Source organism: Glossina fuscipes, unplaced genomic scaffold (genome assembly GCF_014805625.2).
Source record: "Glossina fuscipes isolate IAEA_lab_2018 unplaced genomic scaffold, Yale_Gfus_2 26, whole genome shotgun sequence".
Lineage (NCBI taxonomy): Eukaryota > Metazoa > Arthropoda > Insecta > Diptera > Glossinidae > Glossina > Glossina fuscipes.
In genome coordinates, this window is record NW_023998421.1 from 5,822,466 (window position 1) to 5,843,683 (window position 21,218).

Consider the following 21,218-nt stretch of genomic DNA (forward strand, 5'->3'; position numbering starts at 1 on the left):
ATAATCGAAGTCCGACAAGAATCACTATCTCCAGGCTGAACATTACGCTGGTCAGAAAATTAAAAGAAACACGAAGCGCGGATTTGACAACATACAGTTGGCCAGTACAGTGGGCAGTACAAATATTAGATATGTACGGCGTTTTGTTTGTAAATTGAAGAAGTGCTTGCATAGCATTGCTCGGTTGTGTTCAATACTTCGTAATTTAAAGCAAATAAAGAGAATTTGCCGGTAATGTTTTTTAGCTTAAACGGTATGAGAACTGCTTTTGCTTCGTCACTGGGAATGAAAGGTGGACTTATTTTGGAAATTACAAGCGCAGAAGATTACAGGTAGGCCAAGGCGCACCATACACGTCGCAAAATCCGATTGTTATCGTATGAAGACCATGCCCTGCGTCGTCGTCAGTACTTTTCCCATCATTTTGCTCATCGTTATAGGCTACGTTATCAAAGAGCTGCGTCGTCCCAATTAATTTTAAAAAGTGCTATGTCTTATTTGATTGTAAGTCTATCGAAGCCTAGCTTTCGTAGCGCAAATAATTTTCTTCTTGATACGAGCAGGTTAATAAAACGTTAACATTTAATGCATCCACTAAGATTTTGCGTAACACAATTTTAAAATCAATTCGATGAGATTTGTAGTATACTACTGCTAGGAACAAGGAGGTCTTCTAAGAAAATGTTTTTACTGCGGCAAAAGCTGTCTACACCACTTGCAATACAATTATATAATAAGTTTATATGAAGTTTATCTGAATGCATGTAACATCCAGAAGGATGCCGGATAAGAACATTTTTTAAAAATCACTTTCTTAATCAATCTAAGCTCTGTTGTCCGTCTTTACGTTCGGTTTTCGTATGTTTAAGCTGAAAGATCACACAAGTATTGAGATATTTGATGAAATTTGGTCCATCGTCATGTTTCGGTCCAGGATGAACGATGTGACGTTGCTTCGAAAATCGCCTACATACGAATAACTGTATTAAGCAAAGCGATCTTGTCTATTTATTGGTAGGCCTTGTCTCGCTGTGGTGGGTTGATATAATTTTTTTAAAATACTGTTTTTGTGTAGATCATTGCGTTTAACGGTTACGTGTAATAATCCGTTCTTTCCTGATTAATCTGGAAAACCCATACCACAATTTAGCAGTCATAGGGAACCGCATTGTTATTGAAATGAGAAGACATCAGCTTACTGATTCTTTGGCGTTGTACTAGCTTTAATATTGATGCACCACAAATTGTACAATTTATTCAAATTGGAGACGGAGAGAACTCAAACAAGAAGAAATTAAATTTGTATTGGAGTACAATACTTTAGTATACGTGACATATAGTTTTACACCTTTTTTATAATTACCGGAATTTTATTGTGCAAAAACATACCTTATGGGGTAAATGAAAGAAGCGAAATATTGTTTCATTAAACCGCTTTCTTTAACTACCTCACTCATCGAACGGAATCAATTCCTTTTATTCGAAATGTTCACGTTCTTTGAAGCATTACTTCACTTGGAGCAGAAAACGAAACCGATAGAAAATAAAATATAGAATATAAGGAGAAAAAATGTATTTTTATCGGGGGAATTTATAGGAAAAATTTAGACAAGAAATTTATATGCAAATGGGATTGTTTTAAGAAATAACCACAAAAGATATTTTTTTATTAAAAGGACTTTTTTTGAAAATATTTATATTCCACGAATCGGGCGGCTTGCATCAGTAATTTGAATTGCCCGACAGTTTGCGCTATACCGTTGTTCGGTAAATTTGTCGTAAGGATTGAAGACAAATGACCAAAAACTAAAGCGTCCAACTCGCACGGCCTTTCGCCGTAGAAATAGGGTCCAAAACTTTCTTCTAATTTCATTTCGAGATATCTACAACAAGTGCTTACTTTTTCAAGTACATCGTCGAAATTCATATCTGTCCATTGATAAATTTTAAGCATTTTCTCTGCTTGATGACGTTTGGATAAATTTTGAATTTTATTTAATGGCCATGGAAACACGCAACCATTGCGAGGAGCTGTAACCTCATCGTAGACACCTTTCAGCATAAAGCTGCAATACATTTCAGCCAAAGTAAATGTATTCTCTATCAGGCAGATAAAGGAACGCATTTCCGTTTTCTCATCTTCCATCATCCACCTGCTAATAGATTCACTTCTCTGCTCTACAAAGTTAACTATGGGCTCAAATTCAGCTAATACGAAGCCGCTAACTTTTAATACCGGCAGCTTTGTCATTTGACCTCCCGGAGACATAAACTCGGCATTAGCACGGAACTGTACGTCGTAGGGCAGATTGCACATTCTCAGGTACGCTTTCACAGCTGAACAACTGGCTTTCTCCGCAAGTAAAATCTGCTCGTCTTCAAATGGCTGATAAAGTACAGCATCGTTGGGCCAAGGTTCATTCATATTCCCCATTATTTTGAATTCCTCTACCAACTGGTGAATTTCGCTTAAAAGCTGCTATTTTTTTGTTTTTGAAGATTTCGTAAATATATTCTCAAACAGTTGCTTTAGCATTCATTCGATTTTCAGCAGTAATGCTCAAAGGGTTGCCATTAGATAAAAGTGGAATTGAATTAAAGAAAACCCTATTCGACATGTGAGTCGATTGCAAGACCGGAAAACGTAACAGAGAATGGATATTGATCTAACGCATATTAGTCTTGAATGATCAGCTAACACTGTCGGAATTAATAGAACTCTTGTGCAGATTATATTGAAAAGCTTCGCCTAAAACTGGTTATAATTTTCTTTCTTTTTATTACATAATTTAAATAATTTTTTTTCTTAAACACAACATTTTTTTTTAAATGAGAATAAAACGAAAACAAAATGATAAAAATTAAGATTTTAAATCCCTTAGGTATTACCGGTATAATTTACAGACGTCTTAAAATGTCATTGCGAAAGACAAAAAAAAAAAATAAACAAATAAATAAATAAATAAATAAAAAATGTATATATAGGAAAGCAAAAACGAAATTAAAAACAGGCGTTTGTTTCCAAGCGTAAGGAAAAGAAAAATTAAAAAAAAAAAAAGAAAGACAAATTAAGTATAAACAACATCGCTCTTAACATGTAAAGTAAGTGCTCATTTTCATTCCTTCTTCAAAACGAATGCAAACGTAATTAAGCGTTTATAATGTGATGTCCTTAACACAAAGAGAAAATACAGATAAAAATTCTAATTTGCCACGCATGATACTATTCCTCTTTTCTTTAGTTCGCTTCTGTTGACTGTTTTCTCTTCAAATTTTTTTTGGGGGAAAATAAAATACAAAATATTTATTCAAATTGCATAGAAATGTTTATTCAATTGCATAAGTCCGTCTGTCGGTAATCTCTCCTTATGTGATCTAAAATTTATTGGTTAGGATAAAAAATGTAAGAAGATCTCTTATGTGTTTAACCTACTGACAATCACATACTAGAAAATGTTTGCAATAAATGTTTGTTTTGGACTCAAAACTCAAGTTTGACATTCATATAGAAGTTTCAGTTAATATATCTAGTGTCCTTTTAGGGTTTATAAAAAAAATGGTCTAAAGAATTCAATGATCCATGCGTCACGAAGTTCTTGTGTAATTCTTTTGATTATTCGTTGGCTTCCTAGGCATTGATGCCATGCTGATCTTGACGCTGCGCTACCTCTTCCACCATATAATAATAGGTTGAAGGTCACTGACTTGCGTGCCCTTGAAATTCTGAGTGTAACCTTCGTCTTTAAGCTAATAAGAGGAGAGGTTTTTTCGCCGGCTTTATTAGAACTTATTAATATTCAAATCCCCAATAGGTTCTCAAGACACTTTTTGCTTGTTGCAACCACTATCCGTTCGGGTAATGTGTAAAATGTTCAACGATCATTATCACTTAATTGATTTGTTCGTTAATAAGGCTAAAAGAATCATGTTGCATAACTAAAGGCCATGGCGTTTTGTCATCAAAACTCAACTAAATTTTTGTAACTTATCCTTATTTTAAAAAGTCGTTGCATAATCGACTGTACCAAGCGATGTGTTGTAGGATATTTAGTGGTGGGCCGTGCGTCACTACAGTGCTTTTTCTTCTTTTTCACTTATGAAAGAAGACTGGGCTTACATAGATTAACTTACGAAGTCATCATTTTTATTGAAATCTTTTGCTTTATATATAGCATATATATATAAAACCGTTTTGTAATAACTTTTACGAACTGTAAATGTGATCTATAATTACATTTTTCTTTCTACGTAATCTTGTCTTATAAAATAATGTTAAGATTTCGTCCATAAGCTCATCTATTAATTATTTTGTTTTTAAAAAAATTCAAAAGTTACTTTTTATTTTTCCTTTAACTTGTTTTATCATTGTTTTCCCCCCGAGTTGCTTACTTTACTTATTAGAGATTCTTTGCACAAATTCTATTAATTATCGTTATACACTTTTGTCTGCCAATCAAATATTTATTTTTTGTCTTTTATGTTTGTTTATTTATTTACGTTTTATCAATTCTTATCCTAAAGTTCTTCCTGAAGAAAATAACAAATAAAAAAAAAAAAAAAAAACAAAATCGACGTAATCTAAACGAGTTCTGATTAGCATTTAATTGAGTAAGAATTTTAATTTTCAATGCTCAGATAAATAATATAATTAAAATTGAGTATAAGTCTACAATGTAACGATTAAGAAGATTTCGAAGGACATGGTTTTTAGGTGATTTATTTATTTTTCTTATATAATAGCAAGTATTCGTCTTATCGTTCTTATTAGCTTTTGTTCTATCTAGAATTCTTTTAAGAAATCTTAATTAAGGATCTCTAAAGAAACCATTTAAATATTAATCGCTCTACCCTGAGCCCATTTAAATATTAATAGGAAAAAGCAATAAAAAATAAATGCATTGGGCTTTAGTCTTGATTCGATTCTTTCAGTTATGGCTCTGACAATTTTCAGCTTATTTGGCATAAATCGTGAGTAATTAGTGAGAACGTAATGAAAGGAAAATGGTAATTTCTTTAGCAACAACAATGCACATTGCCAAGTATTAACCGTAATACCAATAATCTTATGAACATCATCGAAGCATATTCGTATACATTTTTGATCGAAATCCCAAGAAGTGCACATATACATATCCTTGGCTAGCGTAGTACACGATCGGGTATCTCCCAAGTTGCTGTCGCGCTCTATCCGTCCCTCTCTACTTCTTTCTCCCTTCGTAAAGAGTACAAGCGACTGTTTATAAAAAAAAAAGACAAATAAGGGAGCACAGTAGTAGGACGATTACGACAGTGATCATAAGTTGACAATAGTGCACCAAATCTTGCAATATAAAAACTACTACTTTGGGAGAAAAATTTGGATGATTTTTCTTGCTCGCGCGATTAAGGTCCAACCCTTAGGAAATAGGACTGATAAAGGCAGAATAATGTTGACATTGAAAATATGGCCGCAATCGTAAAATGAAATAATATCATTTCTTTTGAAGAGTCCGTTATTAGAGTCCGTTTGCCTGCTTGCCTATCTATTAGAACATTCGACATTCCAAAACTAGCCATAGAAAGGCGCCATTTGTCATGTATATTCTCCTCTGATAGTCTGATAGTCATAGAATGAAGTTTTATTATAGCCACCACTGTAAGATCGGGGTAAACTCATTTTGTTTTTTTCCATAATGTATGTAACACTCAAAAGAATGTATACTCTCGATCAGCGTGAGATTTTGAATTCCTTTAGTCACGTCTGTCCGTCTGTGTGTCTGTGCGATGTGTGTTGTTGGCACTCCCCTGGATTGCAAAAAGAAGATATCGTCTTCTAATTCGGTAGAAACACTGGAAGTCTTTGCATGCAGGTTGGTATTGAAAATGTGCCAAATTGGTCCGAGCAAAAGCCTGTAATGGAGCATAAACTGAACGCAGCTTCGTTCTTTTATAACCAAAATTTGTGGGTTTTTACTCGTTACTCACAAATCATAAAAGTTAGAAGGCTGAAATTTTCCACATTTAGTTTGTGAAACACTCTACTTTTTACGTACAAAAATGGAAAACATCGGCCATGCCCACACAAGATTACAAGCGATTAAATGATATTTTTTTCCATTTTTTTGACGTTTTTTAATGCTTATTTATCGTAAGGCAAACAAGGCAAAATGTTTAAGACTATTTTGTACAATCTTCAAATATTGATATATTATCTGCCTAAAAATGGGTTCATTCTAAAATGAATACGATAGACACCGGGACCTGGTAGAATAATTTTTTCTTAATAAAAACAGCGATATGGGTATCAAATGAGAGAACATGGAGAGTAGAGTGCGAAAAGCATAGTGTTGGGTACGCGGGATTCGGCCCCCGGCGAATATAACTTTCTTAGTTGCATTTGAATGAAGGCGCGACAGGAAACCCACCCAAGATATCTAAATAACTGCAACCTATGAACACCTTAGCCCTTTTCCATCCTATGTCGATTGTGTGCCGACATCGTATATCTTACATCAACATCTACATCGAGGTACCCTCAGCATTACATAATTTAAAATGTTTTATTATATTATAAAACTTCGCAAATATTCTTTTTTGGTTGATACCACTTTTCACCTCCATTTTGCAAATTAATTAAGGAGTTAGCCTGCCACAAAAAAAGAACAATTTGGAATCCAAACAATTAACACAATAGAAGATATGGATGGGAAATAGATATTTTGCAGAGTGATGTAAATATCGGAAATTCTGTAACTTTGCAGTCTTCAGAAATTGCTTTGAATTATTATTTTTTGAAAATATAGTTCAAAACGTGACGACCTCGATACTTTCAAGCATTAGCGTGAATTTATTATGATTTTAATAAGTCCTTGTTAGGCTAGAAAGGATTTGCAAAAATGTTAATAATGTTAGGGAAATTTAAAAGAAAAAAAAAAACAATTTCCAGCTCGCTGAGAAATAAATATAAAAAATATATGAAATTCTTTCGACATATCTCTGACTCTAACTCGGAAAATAAAACGTATTAATGTATGTCCGCCACCACACACATTTTTAAAAATGAGGTCTGTAAAAGGATAACTGAGAGCCACAATAAAAATGACCAGCGGAAGTTGAAGTATTTTTTTTTTATTTTTTTTATTATTATTTCTCTTCTTTTTTTTTTTTTTTTCTTTACCAAGCTTAGCAAAGCAAAGCAGACGTTACAAAGTTTTTAAATGACACAATGTTTGACAAAAACGAAAGAATAAATAAAAAAAGATAAAACGAACGTTAAAAATACAAAAAACAACAACAGCAACAACAATAATACACTAAACGGAAAGATTGAAAAATGCGCAGAACATTAACGTAAAGCGAGAGTTGGTATAAAAAATGCGAAAAAAATAAAAATTGCAAAACACATAAGCAACACAAGTGTTTAGCGAACGCATAATCAGGACAAAATATAAAAAGAAAAAAAAAAAAAAAATACCTAAATGACTCAAAAGGAATAAACACATATGTGTATACGAGCCGATGATGGGGGTGGTTGGAGGTCATTTATGCCATAACATAGTCTTTAGTATGCTATTTTATTATCTGCAATAACTCTGTATACGAGACATACGCTTTTGCCTAACACTCATCCCTGAGTACTGCAAATGATGTACGCTCTTAGGTGTGTATGTACATTACAGTACAGTTTATGTGTATTTGAAAAATGTTTTAATGCGCGATACCCGTTAAAAAGTACCGGGAAACACCTATTTAAAGATCTGCTTTGCGGAAAGCAATTAAAGCAAAGCGTTCTAGCACTGACTGGTAATTGCACACGCACTCGCGCTAGTTTTACGTAACAGACATTCAAGTCTGATATTTTCTAGAGAACTTTCTTGAGCGACACCATTGAAAATGTTCGAAAACGTTATGAAAAGATCGAGTATATGAGCAAGATAAGTACCGGCAAACTCTTATCCAAAAATATTCTTTGCCGAAAGTAATTCACATAAAGTATTGCGTGCTCTCTAAGTATGATATGTGATCATACTAACACACGAGTTCGTTCGCCGAATTGCGTTTCGTTCAGGTTTCACATGCTCAAAAAGAATTCTTTACGCGAAACCGCTGGAAATGTTCGAAAAATTTTGAAAAAGTGGAGCATAAAAGTGGGATAAGTGATTTAAAGAAGTCTCTGAATCGGTTGTAATCTTAGCTTATTCTGCTTGGTAATGCTCGTTCAAACGTTGAAGACTTTAACGAAGTCGTACTTAAAATTTTGAGAGCGTAGGAGGGAAGCAAGCATAGATAGGTAGCCGAGAATGTTAACAATTCACAGCAATTTGCCGTTTTTTACTTGAAACGGTTTGCAACTCGTCATTTTCCGATGGATCTGCACTTTCGTCTATCGCTGTGCTTAACCTTTTCTCTCGCTAAAAACCAAGATATCACTTTATTGAAGATGACTTGAGTCTTTTGATGTTTTCCAACTAGCAGTTCAAGAATTGGCCTCGAAAATAACTTCTTGATGAGGGAAAGTGTATTCCTTCACGTGGAGCCTGAGGAAAATCGTTTAACTCTAAATTTAACTCTTAATAATCTGCTTTACGTTTGATAATTCCCGTTACTTTTTTTTACAAAATTTCAGTGTGTATCCACTGACGGGTGTGAAAAATGTAGAGTTATACTTATACGTGAGTTTATATACGATGTTTCTACATATTTCAAATTAAAACAACCCACACAAATATGTATGGTAGGATTGACCCCAAATGGCAATTGACCGTGCCGTAGAGAGGACACTATGTCCACACTCTTCTGCGCTAGAGAAAGGAAAACACGATTTGAAAAATGTTAAGCTTGTATTTGGAAAAAAAAGCCTTGTTATCACACGGTGTGCCGTGTGTATGTTAAATAAAAAAAAAAAATAAAAAATAAAAATAAACGAAGAAAAAGATAAAAAAAAATAAAAATATATAACGGTTTATATATTATAATCTCTGCTTCTTTTTCCTTTACTCCATAGCATTTTTCTTTATCATTGGTCAACTGAACTAGCTAGCTGCCTTAGTACAACAAAAGTCCAGAGAATGTTGTTTGTATGTTTGTGTGAGTTTGTATATATGCTATATAAGCAGCGTCATTTCATGATGTTATGGGAATTTAATACAATCGATTGTGTTAAAACGCAAAAATAGCATAGGATATAGGGACGGAAGAAAATGAAGGAAATTACCGAGATATTTTTTTTCCTGGTAATAAAAAATTACTCCTTATTTATAAATGTTCAAATGTTTAATTTATATTTCACTTGGTTTTCTTGCCGTCCTTTTCAAATAGGAAGGAACAAAGATATTTTTCTTTATACGCGTATTAATGTTGCTTATAAATGCTTTTTTTTTTTTTTTGTTGGGGAAGCAACGATAAAAGGATTTCAAATTTTTTATCTCTTTATTAAAAATTTCATAATATACGTACTTGTATTATCTCTGCAATTACCCTTTTATCTATCGGTCTATTATTTTTACAACGGAACCTCAATTTAGATGCGTTAGTTCAAAGCCACATATGTTACCCGGTATGTGTGCAATTCTAGATTTCGTTAAGCTGATAATGAGAGGAGAAAGACAACGAGAAAACGAGAAAGAGTGGGAGACAGAGGAAGAGAGGGAGAGAGACAGAGCTAGTTTCACTTTTGGCGATCAAGCGGTGATTACTATGAATTATTGGTTTAATGAATTCATAACTCATTATAAGCAATAGCTAGTTAAGTAGGTTTTACTAAAATCCTTAAGTACTGAAAATTAGGCCGCATTCTTATACAAAGGCCTGTTGTCTTAAGAAAGCAAGTTTGGACCTAAAGAGTGATGAACGCTTCAATCAAATTTTAGTTTTTCAGATAGTACGGTTGGAATATTGTTTTTCGTCAATTTTTGCTGAGATATATTAATCGGAAAATTATTCCATATAGCAATTTCTTCAAAATACGGTGTTATATGTAAAGTGTTTGTAAAACTTATCCGATCTAATCCAGTTTCAATAAGGCTTGCCCTCGGACCAAAATATGTTATTCTACAATATTCCATTAAAATATTTCGAAAATTGCCTTTCGTAAATTGAATATAAAATCGAGTGGGCAGACACGAAACGAATGGCCAAGCAGAGGCATAGGTCGGCTTGAGTTGATTGATAAATACATATAATAAAAGTCGATTAACTAACAAAATTGAAATCGTTATGTCCGGTTAAACTTAATGTACACCTATGGCATCAGCATTATGATTTACAATTATACTTATTTATTAGCGGACGCAGTTGGCAACTGGCGAAGTATGCACAGATAATGCCACAAACGGTGAAAATTTGCTCGCTCTTGCTTCCTTCTGGGTTAGTTTATTTGATTCTTCTTTATTGCATTTAAATGCCTTTATTTAGTTAAACGAAATTCTTCTCATTGAACATGGTAGAGGTGACTAAATAAGTTCGCAGGATGACGTGCAGATATGGGATGACTATCGACGAATTGATATGTTTTTTAAATATGAAATCTATTAAAATTTCATGATATTCCGACTACTCGTTACTCGCTGTTTTACTAAGACCACACAAGAAATTCAATTTTTAATCCTACGACATTATTGAGTGATGTGTACATAGATAACGATCATGTCTTGTCGATTTGGAAATCAAATAAAACATTTCGTCACATAATATGAATTCGTAATTGATGACTAAAAGAGCTCAGCACTTTTCGTGCCATATTCCTCAGATAATTATTTCATAAACCTGATTATTGTGAATTCAGTTTTGGCTGAAAAACGCGACCCCAAGCTTGTCAACTCCGTCACTCACGCTCATTTATCATAAAAACATGTTAGTGGAATTTCTTGAGAGCAATTAAATTAAAAGAATTTTCTGCGAAGAAAGGTTTACTATCTTTTTTCTTAATTGTAATGGCGAAGAAAGAAATTAAAAACATCACAACGATAATAACGTAAATGTTTAATTGAAAACTGCACTTTTTAAATTCATTTAATTTTCATAAGTACTGCCGTTGAGTGTGACTAAACAAAAAAGAAAAATAACCCCGGAAGATTTATATACGGTTTAAGGCGAATTTCGTTTGCTACTCAACAGTAGCTTATGTTCGTTAGTTGATTTACACGATGTATCGACTATGTCGATATACTTTATATTATAGTACACATCGGACGTATAGCGCAGACTACGATGAATGAATTTTTTGTTGGATTAATATACGGCTTTCGAGGTAATTTACAATTTAATTTTTGTCTCTTTGTCTCCAAATAAGATATTTGTTGCCCTTCGATGAAAGGAAAGATCATCTATGATCGAAAAAGGGCAACTTTGACGAGCGGCTCTCATAAGGAACATAACCTTTAAATTTAAGACGGAGTATAAAACTTAAACCCACGCTTCTAAACGTTATCCATAAATGTAAAAAGGAACATAGAACTTTTGCCCACATCGTGCATGTCATAGGCGCAAGAAGTTTGTAGGATCGCTAATAAAACAACAAAAGCTACGAAAGCATTGACTTCACATTCATTCCAACGCTAATGTAATCTTTCTATGCCTTTCTAATAGAACGATTTATCCAACGCTTGAAAATACGCTTCAATTTCGGCGATCACTCCTTCGTTGTTGGAATAAGTCCTTTAATTTTGTTCAAATTATTAACTTTGACGACTTTCAGCATAAATGTTTTATACATATGCTTGCTTTGGTGGGTGGGCGAAATGGATACGATTTTCTCGTCAAAGTTATTGTTATTCGGGTTTTTGCTTAAAAGAGTTTTACGGTACGTGTTTAATATAACATTAAGTTGATGCGATTTTCTTATATATAGGATGATTTCTTGCACCAGCATCGGTTTGTGGACCAATGAGCTTTTTAATTATAGATGATAGGCAGAAAAAGTTGATCATATTGATTGGGAAATTATCAAGTATATATTTATATATCTTACCTTACAGAGTTACGGATGCGTAGATACACTGGACTTATAATAAGCGCAAGGCAAAATTCTTCCTTTAGTGGTAAATATAAAAATGATATAATAAAAAAAATCGTAAAATGAAGAGCAAAAAAGGAAAAAAAAAAAGAAAATGAATTAAATAAATTAATTACACATTCGCAATTATAGTCATTAGCCATTTTCCACATTTAGACAAGAGGATAGAGGACGCTTGCAAACACACTTTCATAATTTCTGTATATAACTTAAACAAAAATATCTAGCATAGCGAGAAGAGCGAAAAGGAGAATAGAGAGGAAAGAGGTTAAGTATTTAAAATAATTGCCTAAATAAAAATTAAAATTGACATATATATGTGTAAGAAGAGATTCAAACTGAAACGAGTGCACAAGTTGAAGCCATACTCGTCTGTTTTTTTTTTTTGTTTTGTCTTTTTAAATATATTTTTCATTTATTTTTTATGAAAATCGCAAAAATAAAAAGAAAAAGCAAATAAGTAGAAAAAAACGCAAAAAAATTACAAAATTTTTTCCCAATGACCATTTGTAAGCTGTCGCTCACGTAGTCAGTGTCCATGCAATTAAATTAAAATGAAAATATCCTGTGGATTAAATTAATTTTCATTTGCATAAGTCGTAGTAGTTCTGCCAACACATTCCTCCCTCCAAACTTATTATTTTCCGTTTCTATTCCTTTTGCTCCGTAGAATTCTCTTTTGCTTTTCTATTTTTTCACATCTTCCTACATACACTAAAATGTTAATTGTCATTGTGCCTAATTATTATTATTATTATTGTTGTTGTTATTGTTGCTTATGCTGCTGATGTTGCTTTAACTATTTTTCGTTGTTGTTATTGTTATTGTTGTCTTTGCCACTTTTGTGTACTCTTCTGCTTTTTTCATGTATTGCCATCAAATTAAAATGAAAGTTTATGTGACGTTTTTAATGCTGCTGACCATTCTAATGGTTGACACAAACAATGGCAAAAGAAACAATAAAATAAAACAATAAGAACAAAAATAAAAGTTATTGTTGTACAATTCACTTAAAAAAAAATTTTTCCATTTCATACCGCATAAGTATACATATATGTGCATACATCGGTAGATATATGCTTAGTTGCGCATACTTGTGTGTAGCGAGCTTTTGTATGAACCTCACCATTTATCATGTGTCCTTGTGACGCCATATTTGCTCTCCAAAATATTTATTTTGCAGTGTCATGGCTTTTTTATGATTTTCCCTTTTTCGTTTGTGTGCTTGTGTGGACCTTGTTTCGGTTTTTGTTGTTGCTATTATTACTCGTCTATTTTGTGGAGATTCAACCATATTTGTCTCCACAATTTATGAAATTCATTGTGAAAAGTACGTTTGTTTTTACGCAAGTGCTCTACTAGATAAACTCAAGCGAAGCGTGCACCTCCTCAAAGGTATTCGCATCTCAGTAAATATGTTAACTTGAAGAATGGTCAAGTCAACCCTTAATGTGCGCAAGCATAGTCAACAAATAGAAGATGTCAAATATGACAATTTGTCCACCTACTTATATACATATGTATGTAGATAAATATAAAATTTTGGATACAATTTTTCGATTACATTATTCCATGACAGTGTGCATGGAAAATATCATGAAAACAAGGGGAAGTTATGGTTAGTTCATGTCGAACATATTAATACATGTAGTATGTCTTGTAATTTATTTTGTGATCCATTTATACATTACACCGCAGGAAGTCCAGCCCAGGGAATAGCAGTGTAGATAAACATTGCTTATACGTTTATGTCTCCATGCAGACGTATCCGTCGACCTTCGTTTATCCATTCCCGAAAATCCTTAATAGCAAAAAAAAATTCATAAATGTATGAGAGTGCGAGGGGGAATAGATTAACGAGTAGATAAACCTTACTGCAAAATATATAATCAAAGGGAAATGATTTTTAAGGTCTTCAATGAACACTTTGAGGCTCTACAGAAGCAATAACATTTGATCCTCAGTAAATAAAAAATATATAAATTTTTAATTTTTTTGAGGCCTTTCGTTTCTGTTCCGATTTCAACTTGTAACCATAAGAGTCAGCAAGCGAAGCTTAGCTTTAGAAGCCTGTGTAATCGAGCGCATATATTGAAGTGAATGGAAAAAATTGCTTTGTCCTCCAACTAAGGTTGATGTTGGCAAAACTAAAGATGAAAACCACTGTTACATAATTGCTTAAAGAGTAGCAGAATCTTAAACGGTTAGAAGCCTAATTTTTTTTTTTTTTTTCAATAAAAGAAGTATGTTTGCGATGGTGGATGAGCATGGTTTTACTTAGCAAACTCTCGTCGCCCATGGTGTGTAATAGAGAAACCTTTCCAACCGTGATGACTCATCTTTGGAAAGCCCCATATCTATTAAAGATTGCTAATTTACGTGTTTGGTGTTTGCTGGGATTGATAAGTTCACAGAAATCAAATGCTTTGGTCAATAACTTTATCAACAAGATCAGTCCAAAATGTCGGAAACTGATTTATTAACACGCCAAAGAAGTAATGAGAGTAAATAGAGATTTTCTATGCTTTCTCTTTTATGGGTGAAAAAATTAAATAAAAATTTAGCAAAAATTCAGCAATTAACGAAAAAACAATAAGTTAAACGAGTGTTCTGATGACTATTTTCCAAAAGCTATGTAAGCCGAAGATTTGCTTAAGGCAGAAAGAGTAGGATTGTGGCGTTTGAGAAAAGGAATCGCTCAAGTGTGCGTGAGCCAAATAAAGTAAACTGTTGTGAATTGGCAAACCTGTAGTATCTTCTACGTTATTCACAATCCAGCGGAAACCGAAAAACAAACAACAATGCATCATATATGTATTCCTATACGGAATATATTATATGAGTTAAAACAATAGCACTGTACATCTTGTAATATATATTGCTCGTGCTTAGCCCATGCATACACTACTACATTGATATTGGGGATTGCTTTTGTATAATCTAGTAAAAGTAAGTTCATCCTTTAGCCGAGTTGAACGGTTTGAATGTAGCATGCGTATGAGGTCACATTTTTCCTAATGCATACGATCGATTCTTTATTATCCTTTAAGTAGAAGTGCCTTGCTTAATGCTTACACAAAATTATAAATCGAACGAGAATGTAGGTAGGGCTGGGTGTAGAATAGCCACAGACGTGACATAAGCCTGCCCCACAAGTGTTTCTGCGCATGTATTTGTTGAGTGTAACTGTGAATTGTTCCATGGATAGAAAGTGAACCCCTCCCATTACTGTCGAATTAGTTCGATTTGCAATAGAAGGTGAGTTTATCTGTTACAATGTACAACCGGCTGACCTTTCGACTATTGACATAATGTATTATTTCGTTACACAAAACTGACGCCCATCTTGGGGTCCATTACGCAAAAGTATCTCTCTATGGCTAGAAGATTACAAATATTAAGACATTAGAAAACGTAACCCGATTACAAATCGTTTACCGCAATAGAGGTAAGACACATTCTTGTATATAGAAGGTGTAAAGAAAACGAAATTTTTCATCGTCGGAGGCTAAGATTTTGTAGGTTTGACTCTTCGTATCTAAACAGATTGTAACGAGCGCTCCAATGAAATTGGGCAATAAGTTAGCATTCATTGGATTTATTATTAAAATTAGTTTTTAGGGAGATATTTTCGATCCAATCAATTCTTAGTTGTAGTTATTTAAGATTTTGTCGAAATTAAAAAATCTTTAAACAATTTTGGAGAAGTTTTTCTTTATAATTAACATGAAAAATTTTTTGAGAAAAATTCTTATGAAAACACTTATAGCCCTCAGTTTCCACTGAAATGATCAGCTTTCGAGCTTTATAAGCCTCGCGGATGTGCAGAATTTACAGAAAAATTTCGTTAATTGGATTATATTAAGAGAGAGAGTTGGGCTTCCGCCATTTCTATTAAAAGTCTAGCGACATCTAAGTAACTCACTTAACATAATTAATCAATTTCTTAAAATTATCATAAATCAAATAATGTTAAGAATGTGTGTAACGCCTCTTCAGTGTTTTCACAATGCGATAACAACAAACATTAACTCATACGTGTACAAGAGTTGTAGAGATTTAACCCTCTTATGTCATAGCATTAACCCCAGCGATAGTATGACCGTGAATGAACCCTTTTCATAACATGGAACAATTATTGATATCCATAATAAAATGACGAAAAATTCAATTTGCTGTTGAAAAAAAAAAATAATAATAATAAAATAACATATATATATATATATATATATACGTATGATAAAAAAAGCTGAATATAACAAAACAGATGTTGTGATCATGAATCGTCAGCGAGTCAAATAAAGTAGAAGACAATCAAAGCATACCTTAACTAATGAGGTGACAACAAATTTAACGCAACTGGTTACAAAGAGTATACAACCAACTATACAAGCTGAACAGGAAAAAAAATGAAAACACACAAAAGAAAGAGCAAGTGTGAAAATAGCCGTAAGGAAAAGCGGAAAAGGTAACAATAAATGCAATTTGACAACTAAAATCATATGTCATCATTATTAACAGTGAAATGAATTCAAAATTTCATACATATGTCAGTTTATTGTTAAAGAGGATAATTTCAAAATAATATCATAATCGTTAATGGAAATCAACCCTTATTTTTTCAAATAGCACGATATAAAGGCAAAAGACAGGTTATCGTCCCCCTCCCCCCCACATTGCACCGGACAAATTTCACACTTTTCATAAGCCGCATTATTTGCCCAAGATGTTCTCACTTGTGTGTCTGTGCACACAAATCAAATTAAAAATTCACAATTTCATTTTAAATTGAAGGAAACCCCAGGCATGCACACTCACCGGTTAACATCCCCTCGCAACCTTGCTGACTGAATGAATCCATTATCAAAATAATGAAATTTTAAAATGTGCCTTCTTTTCGCCATAATCATAATAATACACCGAAATTCTGATAAGAATGGGTGAGAGAGTGCCTTTTCCTGTAAAGGACTAAAACAAAGCAATTGGAAAATTATACACTTGTGTTCATTGCTTCTCTCTTTTTCTTTTTTTTTTTTTTTTTAATTCATTGTCAACCTGAAAGGGGATAAATGTAAATGTCAACTTTTTTCAACTTATACGCTTTGCTTTGTCAACATTGTTGTTCTTTTTGTTGTTACTGCAATTGTTTTGAACATTTAGAAATATTGTTTTTGCATATCAATGTATTTTGGTCGGCATTTGTATTAACAGTAGAGCGGTCGATGGTAGGCAAATGTTTTTAATTTTTACACCTTACACCCGACAAGGTATGTTGGGTTTCTCAAATATTTATACCGCCTAGAAATATGCAATAGCGATACGCCAGACTATGGAGAAGTTGGTTAACTTATCTACAAGTTCTTTTATAATATGGAACCGTATGGCTGCATATATTCAAGTGGACTCGTTATCCGCTCCCTCTTTGTGCTCCATGAACTACCCATATCAATATATTTAGAAGAGAGAGAGATAAAATTTTAATTAGTGATAGTCATATGCGACCTGGTACGAGACTTGTCCTCATTGTGTAACAATGCTTCTAACAGCTTATTGTACTTATGCCCGGTACAAGGCAAGCATGCAATTATTTGTGTTTATTTAAAAAAACAGTTAAAGTGGTCCATAATTTTCGAGCAGATTACTCGGTACCGATTGAATAAAATTTTAATATTTCCGTTGACTATGTTATGCACAGTGGATTTTGAATAGGTAAGTAAAGGGTGTTAAAAGAGTCGATCTAAGCTTCTTTTAAGCATTTTGTCAGCAGCTGCATATACTCTTTTGAATTCATGAGACTTGAAAACTACTTTTAAAAATACGTAAAAACATTTCAATTTTATTATTAAAGCGAATTAAAACGCCCACTTTTCTCCATTTCATTAAAAGATTAGCCCGTCAGCAAATGACTTATTTAAAAAATAATTTTTTATTCTTTGAAAATAATAACATTTGTTGGACCACACCTTACGCTTAGAAAGGTACGCAAAATGAATCAGGATATTCCAAGATCGTTGGTTTATTTAATTTACTCCACACTATTGAAATATTAAAAACGTTTATTGATTAAGTCCCACAACGGACACTTTAGCACTTTAAATAGCGAGAGGTTTCGCTTTTTCCATAGAAAAATGTGAATAAAAAGGCTATAATTGTTTTAAATGAAAGCCTTTTGTTATAACAGAAACTCATAACAGAAGCTTAATGATTTTTGAAAGAATATTCAGCTTCAGTCCGGCTTAAACTTTAGTTGCTTTGTTTGTGTGATAAGCTTTTAACTTTTTTTTTTTTTTTGGATTAAAGGTGGTTGACTTATCATATGTCACCCGGGTTGCAAAATTTATTCTTGACACCTTCACGAGGAAGTTTTGTTATGAGAAAGTTTGGATATAGAAATAGGTTCAAATTACTTCTTTTTTTTTTTTTTTTGAGTTTAATCATATGTTACTAAACAATCGACCTATTTTTATATCTCTACTCTATTGAAATGTTTAATAGTAATTAGGTCTGCTGTGACATCATGGCTGCCTTCATATGCTGGTAAGGTTCGAATGAAGCCAAAATTTTTGCTGTTGCTTTGTTATCGCTTACTTTATACGAACCACTCGAGTCTCCTCATTGCAATAATTTCGCGCATTTTTTCAAAGATTCGACCAAAAAAAAAAAGTATATATATATATATATATAGATAAATTTATTACTTAAATAAAAATTAAAATATTTTTTGCACATGATTTTGTTACAAACGCTATCAATTAGAAAAGTTTTCGAAAGTTTTTGTGAGCAAAGCTTTCGAATTGTCAAAGGTAAATTCACACCTTTCCAGTTCTAAGTTTGCTACTCGCTCGATTTTGGAATTGCAAACTACGTAAGTGTACATGAATTATTGATTACTATTTTTTTCGTTCTCCTTTGACGTAGCCGATAAATACGGCTTGTGGAAGGGAATCAAGAAAATAGATCTAAAATAATATAGAATAAGCTGTCGTTTCCAAATCAATATAAGCATGTGAAAACATTATAGTAGGACACGGCTCACCATTAAATCATTTTACTTGGTGCAATTATTCATATTATTACGTTTACAAATATGGTGTTAGGTGGGAAGTGGTCTAACGCCAATCATTTCCATTGGACCAAAGCATACGAATGTACGAAATTTTATCAAAATATCTCAGAACTCTATAACATGTAGGTTGGACATAAGAAAACAGGTACGGCACACAAAGCAGACATGGGCCAGACGGACTGACAAGATTTGGTCGGTACACTAAAAGGAAGGTATATCTGAAGCCCTTCCGAGTCTTGCATACAGCCGCAAAGGCTTTATGTACTTTTTTGCACGGTATAGAAGTGAATATATCTCTAGGCCTTATCACTTTTTTCTGTTCACATCTGCTGCAAGGTTCATCTAGGGACACTTGAGGTAGATGCTATTTTTATTATATTGTATTATGGTATAATATGGATTTATCTTCTCAATGCCTTCTCATGTAATAGAATCGCACGAGAGCTAAGTAAGAAAATGTAAAATTCGTTTTCTTACGGTGCATATACATGAAGAACATTATTAAGCGAATCGATGAAGGTTAAGTAATAGTCGACTCTTTCTGGCTTTTTGCCTGGAAAACTTTAATTTTATGTTTATAAAGACTACAAGATTATAAATCTTACAGAATAACTCATCCTCATGGCTATCAACGTTTTTGAAGACTGTTCATATATGTGTATAAAGTAGTATATCTGAACTATATCTAGAGTCTTGTCGGAAGTATAAAAGACTTTAATTTTACGTTTGGCTTATAACCCGAATATAATATAATAACAAATTGTAACCCATCGGGGTTTTAAATTTACAAAATCAAAAGCATTGTATAAGTAAATTATTGCCCTCAATAAAAGTCAATTTATTATGAATTTGGCAACTGCTGCTTACATCCTGCTGTGCACCAATATGTTTACTGCTTTGTGAAATTTCAATAGATTTTGATAATTTTTAAAAATCTTTTTACCCTTTCGTTCGGCAATTATTCAAATATTTTCCCCCCCTCCTTTGAGAGACGAATGGAATGTGAGGGTGTTTTTAACGCAAGACTTGTGAGAATGCCCAGTAGAGAATTTTAATAATAACCAAATATGAGGGTACAGGTTAAAAGTGTATTTAGTGTGTGTGGGTGTGTGTATGGTAAAATATTTTTCGTAAAGAGCCACAATTGCGGAAGCGGATATATGCGCGAAAGGTTAATGTTTTTAAGAAGCTCATACCCGACACCTTTTAATATAACGCACGTATCGAAATCATCGTTTACTGGCAAAAGGGTGCTTGTTATGTGTACATAAGCATTTATATTATGCTGTTGCTGCTGTTATTGTTGCTGTTGTTGTTGTTGCTATTATTTAACTCTGAGTTTTGGGTGGAAGAAAGGCATTTAGGTTTTTGTTTCTTTACCAAAAGAATTGATGGATTTCACATTTGACAAATTGTGGACTGACTTTGATCAAAATTGGTATGCGTCGTTCTTTGAACAAAGTTAAAATTTTTCATTTAAATTGTGTGAGAGTAAAGTTTTTTCTTTTCTTTTTTTCCCAAATATATTCATATATGTTTGTTGATTACAAAACTCACACTCTTGAGGGTTAATTTGTACACATTATATGTGAGTTTCTTTTTTCTGCATTTCATATGAACGGAAAGTCATCATTTCGTCGATGGTATTGTAGTAGAATAATGAAATGTTGACTCTGTAAACTCCAAGTCATTACTATTTGTCATCAGTTTATTAATTAAACTTGATAAAATTTTGTAATTTTTGAAAGATGAAATTAGAGTGTGAAGTTGGAAAGGGGTTTGGTTGGCTTGAACCAAACACTGCATTCAAACAGCACTTATCCAGTTGATTGCCATGAAGATATTTTTGATAATCATGACATACAGGTGGCTCGAAGGTATTACTCTGAGTGCCGTATAATTTCTTCACAATTTTTACTATTTCTTATCTTAATCACAGTTTGATTGGCTTGAAAAATCTAGTTAAGTAATTGCACTAATAGAGTTCAGCTATTCTCGCTAGGAAAAGATAACTCTGTCATCCATTTTATATCCAACGAATAGTTTTACGAAAATATTTCTATTAAAGGATGATGTAGTTATATCTGTCCGTCTGCCTATCAAGGGCTATTCTTACGTTCGCAAAAATTAAGAAAGTACATCGAAATTTAGCGTATGGTT

The 21,218-nt window shown here is 33.0% G+C and overlaps 1 protein-coding gene across 1 annotated transcript; it reads right to left on the reverse strand.

Moving 5' to 3' along the window:
• Window positions 1–1,666: 1,666 nt before the first annotated feature.
• LOC119635274 (metaxin-2-like) lies at window positions 1,667–2,805 on the reverse strand. The gene has a single exon (XM_038029993.1). The coding sequence runs from the start codon at window positions 2,432–2,434 to the stop codon at window positions 1,670–1,672; it is 765 nt and encodes a 254-aa protein (XP_037885921.1). The 5' UTR covers window positions 2,435–2,805; the 3' UTR covers window positions 1,667–1,669.
• Window positions 2,806–21,218: the final 18,413 nt, after the last annotated feature.